This window comes from Nicotiana attenuata, chromosome 7 (assembly GCF_001879085.1).
Source record: "Nicotiana attenuata strain UT chromosome 7, NIATTr2, whole genome shotgun sequence".
In the NCBI taxonomy this organism is placed as follows: Eukaryota; Viridiplantae; Streptophyta; class Magnoliopsida; order Solanales; family Solanaceae; genus Nicotiana; species Nicotiana attenuata.
In genome coordinates this window covers 105048296-105057001 of record NC_031995.1, presented here as the reverse complement: position 1 = coordinate 105057001, position 8706 = coordinate 105048296, and the positions used below count along the sequence as shown (strand labels likewise).

Below are 8706 nucleotides of genomic sequence, written 5' to 3'. Positions count from 1 at the left end.
AAAAGTACTTTGAGGGTGTTTGGCTAAGCTTATAAGCTGGTCAAACTGGCTTATAAGCACTTTTTGGCTTATCTACGCGTTTGGTAAAATTAAAAGTGCTTATAACTTAAGTGCTTATAAGCCAAAAATAAGCCAAAAGCCATAAGTTGGTCTCCCCCAACTTATCAAATTTCAGCTTATAAGCACTTTAGGTTTGACCAAAATATTTACTATTCTATCCCTAAAATACTGCTTTTTAAAACAGAACTCTTCGTATACTCAGTTCTCAACTGCTTATTATTAATTTCAGCACTTTTATCCAAACACGTAACTGCTTATATTTTAAATCAGCTTCAGCACTTTAAAGTGTTTTTCAACACCTAATGCTTATCAGCTGCTCTAAATCAGCTAACCCAAACGGACTGTAGCACCTAATGCTTATCAGCTACTTCAAATCAGCTAGTCCAAACGGGCTCTAGGTTGTTTTCTTTTTCTTCATAAAAATATATGAAGCTATTTACTTTTCGTTTTATTTTATGTAGCACTATATAATGATATTTAAAAATAATTTAATTTTAAAGTTTTTATTTTAATAATATAATTTACAGCAACCAAAAACTCATATCGTATTTAATATCAGAAGTTTTGAAAGATTTTTCTTTTTTATATAAACTCCAATGCAATCAAACTTTGGGATATAAATTGAAATAATGAGAGTATAACTTGAATAAATTGACAACAAAAAGTTAGCTGCAGTTGTTTTTTTAGGTTATCTCTTATAGTAAAATTCTTTTAAAATCAATCTATTTTAACTACCTTTCCGATCTGTCAATTTTTCTGTTTCCCTTTGGCGCTGGCCTTATCATGTCATGGTAATCCTAGGCTGTCGGTCATGAGTAACAACTTCACTCATCACACTCCTCTCTTCCTTAAATTTTCACATTATAATATTGCATACGCGTGAATGTAACCATCTCTTTGCAATGCCTTTATAAATCTCAAAATAAAATCAAGATTCTTAATTCCGCCAACCCAAGATCTAATCTTTCCACCCTTTTAACAAGAAAATGAGCTTCAAAAACTAATTTGCTTTGCCAAGATTGAAGTTCCTATATACCCCATCTTAAAAGGTACTATTTTTCCTTCTTTCTGTTCCCATAATAATGTGAATCTGTCCTCTTTTATGTACACTTTTCCCTTCATTTTCCTCTTTTTGGGTAAAAGGGTGAGCTTTATTTCTATTGGTTAGTAGAATGCTCTTACTTTTGTTCTGTTTGATACTATTTGATTGGTTTTTGGTTTGTAACTTCGAGATGGGATTGATCTTGCAATATGACATTTTAGTTTTGATATTCTATCCTGTTTTAGGAGTATTATGGACTAGAAATGTGGTTTTCTTGGAATATTATTTTTGTTGAGAGTTTGACAGAGTAATTACAGATTTACCAAGACACGGACAAGAAAACATGTTTTTACAATTTTCATGAGGTTTATGATGAGGTCTATATATCAGCAGAGGAGAGGCGAATCCAGGATCTAGAGTCGTTAGGTTCAGAATGAATTTGATCTGATCATAAGTATGCATCATAAATTTTTATTTACCATATGTATACATAGTTTGAGCTGAAAGCAATGGGTTCAGTTGGCACGCAGAACGTGCCTAGATCTGCCTCTGTGTATATGTGGAATGCTTAGACATTGAAAACTCTGACATGGAAAGATTTTTGGTGGAAAAATGTTGTTAGAGTTTCTTTTGGAATTGAGCTAGGCCAAAATTCAGGTTATGTGTAAATTTTTTTGGAATTCATTGTGATGTTTCCGAATGAATTCTTTCATGAGTTCTCATGAGTGTTTGAGTGTTCAACTAGTATTTCATTGGATGTGCTTGATGATATACAGTTGCACCTTTTCACTTTGTTTTATTTAAAAAAAAACTAGAAATATCTAATGGATGTATGATGTGTTCTGTAGGTAACTTTTGATCCTAGTTTCTGTTGTGGTTTTATCATTCTCTGTTCTCGAACCTAGTTTATAAGACATTTTAGGCTACTATATTTGATATTTCAATTATTTTTTCTCAAAATGTCCAGGGACGGAAAAGATCCAATATTATGGCTGGGGGAAGTAGCTCTTTTGGTGGCAGGAAATCATCCGATTGCTGTTCAAAAATCAATGCTGTGACTTCTCTTGGGATTTCTTTAGTTGGGATATGGATGCTGATGTCATTATTTAGTATACCTCTTGTAAACTCAGAGATATCTTCAACGTTGAAAGTTACCGAGAAACTATCGGGGCAGTATACAGGCATTTCTGGCGATTTTACAGTCAATGCAAAGAGAGAAGAAGATGCAACATTCCAGGGAGAGAAGGGGTTTAGAAGGGGAAGGTCTATGGAGGAGTTTTCAGATGAAAAGGGGCTGGATAGTTACCAAAATGAGGAAAGGGAAGGAGAAAACTCTAATTTAAGTAATGGAGAAGAAAATCAAGAGGATTCTGGATCCAGTGATGAATCACAGTCTAGCAGTGAGAGTTCAAATCTAGAGAGCGAGGAAGTAGATTCGAGAGAGACAGGCTCAACTTCTACCAGTGGCGAGTCAGATAATGGAGGTGAAGACTCAAATCCAGATGGTGCCGAGACAACAGCAGAAGACGAGAACATTGTCTTAAAGTCAAAAAAGGGAGAGGAAGAGAATGAGATTTTCCCAGCTGGTGATCAATCAGAGATTTTAAAAGAAACTACTACACAAAATGGGCCATGGTCAACTCAGGCTGCTGAGTCTGAAAAGGAGAATGAGTCAAATGATTCACTCAAGTGGAAGACATGTAAAACTGATGCTGGACCAGATTATATTCCTTGCCTGGATAATGTGCAAGCTATAAGAAAGCTCCCAAGTACCTCCCACTATGAACATCGTGAAAGGCACTGTCCTATTGAAGCTCCGACATGCCTTGTTCCTTTGCCTTCAGGATACAAGCAGCCAATTGGATGGCCTAGGAGCAGGGAGCAGGTATATCTTGTTTCTGCTTATATATCCATTTGCTTCTGATTAATAATTTGATAAGCCAATTAACTTGCAATTTATGGTCAAACAGATATGGTACTCTAATGTTCCTCATGGAAAGCTAGCCAAGGTCAAGGGGCACCAAAACTGGGTCAAAGTTACTGGAGAGTACCTTACTTTCCCTGGTGGAGGTACTCAGTTTAAGCAAGGAGCTCTTCATTACATTGATTTCCTCCAGAAGGCAAGTCTTTGCTTAAGTTTCAGTGCTACTTCATTCTATCTATAATTATTGTTTCGTAATCATGGTGCTTAACGTTTCACTCCATGCATCATCAAATGGTTAGCTTGTTGCTTTCTGTAGGCTCATATGGCATTATGTATATCACCTGCTTTTAATACCAAATTGAAGATTAAAGCTAAGACGATTTGATTTAAGTGATACTTCCACAGATTGCTAAACCCAATTATGTATTACTCTTAGAATTTTCATGGGTACTAGGTGCCATTAGTTGGTGGTCCATATGATTCAACTTGACTTGAACGGAGCTTTCAAGATTTTGATTTGTTCCTGCATATTAGACCTGAGAATATAATCTTCTGGAGACTCTACAGCAACTTAGAATGGCCTCCTTTTACTAATGTCTAATGTGTTTTATAATCAGTGATCAGTCAATTGGCTGAAATTTATCACCACAATTTGATGCTGAAGATTTATGTACCTCTTCCTATTTTATGCTGTTTTGCTGATATGGGTTGCAATGCAGTCCCTGCCTCAAATTTCATGGGGCAAACAAACACGTGTTATTTTGGATGTTGGGTGTGGAGTGGCCAGCTTTGGAGGATACCTCTTTGAAAGAGATGTACTAGCAATGTCACTTGCCCCCAAGGATGAGCACGAAGCCCAAGTACAATTTGCACTTGAAAGGGGCATCCCTGCTATATCAGCTGTTATGGGAACTAAAAGACTACCATTCCCCAGTAAAGTGTTTGATGCTGTCCATTGTGCACGTTGTAGAGTTCCGTGGCATATTGAAGGTGAATCTCTCTCTCTCTCTCTCTGTTCATAAGTTTTGCTTGTTTTGGAACGTCAGCCGATGCTAAACGTCCTAGTTTATTGCAGGTGGCAAACTTCTCCTAGAATTGAATCGTGTCTTGCGGCCCGGTGGTCACTTCCTTTGGTCTGCTACACCAGTATATCGGAAGGATGAAGAAAGTGTTGGAATTTGGGAAGGTGATTATGGCGCGACTTAGTTGACATTTCTCATTTGCAAATGAAAGTCATAGACTAATATCTCTCTCTCTGATTGATTGTCTTGCAGCTATGTCTGAACTAACTAAATCAATGTGCTGGGAACTAGTGGAAATTAATGAAGATAAGCTAAATGAAGTAGGTGTAGCTATATTCAGAAAGCCAACATCCAATGATTGCTACCAGAGTAGAACACAAAATGACCCACCTATGTGTGAAGAAGCTGATGATCCAGATGCAGCCTGGTACTTTTCTTTTATTCACTCAAACATGGGCTTGTGTTATAGTGCTGTATAACAATCGTAAATCCAAATAGTCTACCCGGACACAAGTTTATAAAGCTATCGAAAATATGCTATAAGGAAAGAATGAAAATCTACTTGTCTACATTATATGAGGCATTAACCAAAATTATATTTAAGGACTTGCTAAGACCTCAATTTTTGCATGGTTTTGATTTTAAATTACTTACTAACACCTCATTGTTGTGTAAAGCGATTTGAACTAGAATGTCACACCAGATAACTTATCCATTTTACGCTGAAGTATACAATGACCAAAAATTAGGAATTTTTCATAATTCAATGTTCTTGAGGAAGTTTGTTTGATATTTCTAGAGAAGATGCATGTGTTCTTTCGTTATCGAATTCAATTCTTCCCCTTGAGTTAAGAAGGCTGCAAGAAACTTTTATGTCCACTAAGCCACTAAATGACATAGTTTGTTACTTGGCTGTGTAAAGATTCAAAATCAAGCAGGCTTACATTTGACTGTGATCATAGTGCTTATGGTTTGATTGGTCTGAGCTTACACCTATCAGTATGGTTTCAACTTTCTGCTTTGATTTGGAAAAGAGAAAGGGAAATAGCACCATATACAATTATATTTGTTAGGAAGTTCAGAAACAGCCTGAGGGGTAAGGTCTGTGTACACACTACCCTCCCCAGACCCACGTCTGAGATTATACCGAGTTTGTTGTTGTTGTTGTTGTCGTCATCTCTTCTATTACAGATAAAACCACATTATCCATCTCCTGAACACTCTGACCAGAAAAAAAAATCCTAACTCGTTATTTTTCTCAATTCAGGAATATAACACTTGAGGCATGTATGCACAAAGCGCCAGAAGATGCATCTGCACGTGGTTCAAGGTGGCCGTCAAAATGGCCATTGAGGTCAGAGAAGCTTCCTTATTGGTTGACAAGTTCTCAAGTTGGAGTTTATGGAAAAGCAGCCCCAGCAGACTTTGCTGCAGACTTTGATCATTGGAAACATGTTGTGTCAAAATCGTATTTGAATGGTCTTGGCATTAACTGGTCTTCAGTAAGGAATGTCATGGATATGAAAGCTGTTTATGGAGGGTAAGTTTTTATCAGTCACTATTTTCCTCATTATCTCTTAGCTACTCATTTCCTCTATGATCATTGCCTTTCTTTGAAGATTAATGGAATAAATTTCACAAAGAATCTTTGGCAAAATTTAGAGTGATTTGATGAAATTAATTGATGATTGCTAGATGAAGTTTCCATCGATGAGACTTTCGAAATAACACATCTATCTCAATTAATGCCTCTCTCTATCTCTCTGTGTGTGTGTGTGTGGTGTGTGTATCTGTGTTTTTCAAAGAAAATTGTCTGAAAAGATTTGCAATCTTTCATTTGAGCTTAGTTATGAATAGAATACAAAAAGAAGTAAATGATCCATATTGGCAATATATATATGCCAACTAGTTGGAAGAGCAACTTAATTATTGTTACATTTACATTAAATCCGTTATTTGTTAGGGGTCCTTGTATTCTCGTTAGGCTCGTATAACCATGTAGGGATAGTGTGAGATTTAGATAACCTCTCTAGACAGAACCCCTAATTTTTTTTCATCTTAAAAGAAGAATCTTTTAGTATTGGAATGAAATAAACTTGAAGAGAGTGGAATGGATACAAAAGGATTCATATAGCCGACCAAACTAATTTAGAGCTGATTGTCTGATTTGAGTCGATATTAGGTGCATGTATTACCAGCATTTAAACTGAGTCCACCTTTTTCATTCTCTTGATAACTATCTTATCTATGATGATACAGATTTGCTGCAGCACTGAAAGACTTGAAAGTCTGGGTTATGAATGTAGTTCCAGTTGACTCGCCCGACACACTTCCAATTATATATGAACGCGGCTTCTTTGGCATTTACCATGACTGGTGTGAATCCTTCAGCACGTATCCCAGATCTTACGATCTTCTTCACGCTGATCATCTTTTCTCCGATATTAAGAAAAGGTTAATCCTACTGCACCCGTGCTGTTACCTTGCTAGCGACAAATTTTCGCTTATATATGTAACGTATGATATTCTGTTGCCAACAGGTGCAAGATAGTACCAGTATTTGCAGAAGTGGACAGGATTCTGAGACCAGAAGGAAAGTTGATTGTGCGGGACAATGCTGAAACTATACTTGAAATAGAGAATATGGCTAGGTCTGCAAAATGGAAAGTGAAGATGTCTTACTCAAAGGATGGTGAAGGATTGCTATTTGTTCAAAAATCATTTTGGCGTCCAAAACAAGAACAGATAATCAAGTCAGCCATTGCATAGGCGCAGAAGATAAATTTCCAAAATTGGATAAGCCTATGATGTTTTGGTATAGTTTAGCTCACTACCACTAAATTATTAGAATATCATTCCAATTCACTACCACTAAATTATTAGAGAATATCATTCCAATATAGTGAGTATTCAAAGAAAAATCATTCCGATATAGTGATCAATATTGTATGTTTGATTTATTGTTTTATCCACTCAGGTCTATTACAGGTCTCTAGCTTCCTTATATCTATAAATGGAATGAAGAAAGATGAGAAGAATACTTGATTTTCAATTCATTTTTGTTGTAGTAATGTGATGTGAAGGGGAGCATAACTGGTAAAGTTGTTGCCATGTGATCAAGAGGTCACAGGTTCAAGCTGTGGAAACAGCCTATTGTAGAAATGTAGGGTAAGGCTGCGTACAATAGACTCTTGTGGTCCGGCCCTTCCCTGGGCCCCGCGCATAGCCGGAGCTTAGTGCACCGGGTTACCCTTAAAGAACATGACCGATATTTCTGAGGGGTGGCGTTAAAAAGGATTTGAAACTATAACAGCAGAAGTGTTAATTCTAAATCAGGATACAACGGTTGCACTATCATCAGATAATAATATTTCCCTATAATTTTAATCCTATTTATTTGCAGATGTCAAAATTACAATCTAAGGAATGCGCTTCTACTTCTTGTTTACGAACAATATCTGCATTCATCTATTCCAGAATTTAATACAAACATCAGTTTTTCATATATTTGTTGGAAAAATATCCCCAAAGATAGTTTTTTGCTAGTATCACTACAACCAGAGACCAGTATTTGATGGTTCATTGGACAAAGCTCCATGCAAAAGGGCATTGTCAATAAGCAATGAAACCATTCAAATAGAACTAAAAATAAGAAAACATGTAATAATACCTTTTCTCCGCCTTAGTATCAACTTAATATCTGTTTATTTTTCAAAACATGCTTTATGTGATTATTATTTCATTTATCCTATGCTTTCGTCCAATAGAGAAGTTTAATTTTCAGTACAAAAGAGACGTGTTAATAAGTTAAAATGGCGGCAGACTTTGGGATTGATGAAACAATTGGTCTCAAACTTCATATTGTTGATGTTGTTTCTTATTGTTCTAGTTACTCTTTTGGCTGCCTGTTTCTGAGGATCATCATAACATATATTTTAATATGGAAGAGATAATTAGTTATTAATCATTATGCCTTAAATGTTTTACTTGATAGGAAAATGTTTATACTAATTTAGTCATTTTTCAGTAATTCATTTATCTATATTCTCATTCCTTAAACTTCTTCCCTCTTCCTGAAGACTAAATACAACGATAATGTTACTGGCATTATGAGTATATCAAAGCCCTAAAATGCCGTGATATTTCTACTTTACTGATTTTTGAACTGTGATCGGCAGAGGAGCAAAATATCAGAATCAAGATAGAAACCTCCCAACAAAGAAACTTACTTAAGAGAGCGTAGAATAATTCGATCAGTAGGATTAATTTGACTTTTTTTTCTTTTAATAATTCAGACTCAAGTCAATGTCGAATGCAAGAAACAAAAATTAACGGTGAATACTAAAAAAGTTATGTCGAACTTCGAATTATAAGATTTTAGGTGTGGACTTTAGTTTATGTAAAAATTCCACGGGCACCCTATTTGGTCACCTCCATTTAATTTATACCCATATTTTTAAAATTATTTAACATTTACCCTAATTTTTACAACTTTAGGCGCCTCCTTCTTCCTGCTACCCGTGCGCTCCTTTCTTCCTCCTTTCTTTTCCTCCTCTTCTTTTCTCTCTCGAACACATGAGACTCTGTGTAAGTATTATTGATTGCAATATGAAATACACAGTGATTTCGCACTAAGGTATGAATTTTGTGTTAAGTAC

At 35.9% G+C, this 8706-nt stretch overlaps 1 protein-coding gene across 1 annotated transcript; it reads left to right on the top strand.

Annotated features, from left to right (window-relative positions):
• LOC109229632 (probable methyltransferase PMT24) lies at positions 866-7102 on the top strand. Its single transcript, XM_019395148.1, has 9 exons — positions 866-1109; positions 2070-2987; positions 3073-3222; positions 3746-4016; positions 4102-4212; positions 4301-4475; positions 5316-5588; positions 6308-6502; positions 6589-7102. The coding sequence occupies exons 2-9, from the start codon at positions 2091-2093 to the stop codon at positions 6815-6817; spliced, it is 2301 nt and encodes a 766-aa protein (XP_019250693.1). The 5' UTR covers positions 866-1109; positions 2070-2090; the 3' UTR covers positions 6818-7102.

What these genes read in the sequence shown, in the direction of transcription:
- LOC109229632 (XM_019395148.1), top strand. Translation starts at nt 2,091, where the DNA reads ATGGCTGGGGGAAGTAGCTCTTTTGGTGGCAGGAAATCATCCGATTGC. An exon ending in ACATTGATTTCCTCCAGAAG is followed by an intron (nt 3,223 to 3,745) that starts GCAAGTCTTTGC and finishes GTTGCAATGCAG; the next exon opens with TCCCTGCCTCAAATTTCATG. An exon ending in AGTTCCGTGGCATATTGAAG is followed by an intron (nt 4,017 to 4,101) that starts GTGAATCTCTCT and finishes AGTTTATTGCAG; the next exon opens with GTGGCAAACTTCTCCTAGAA.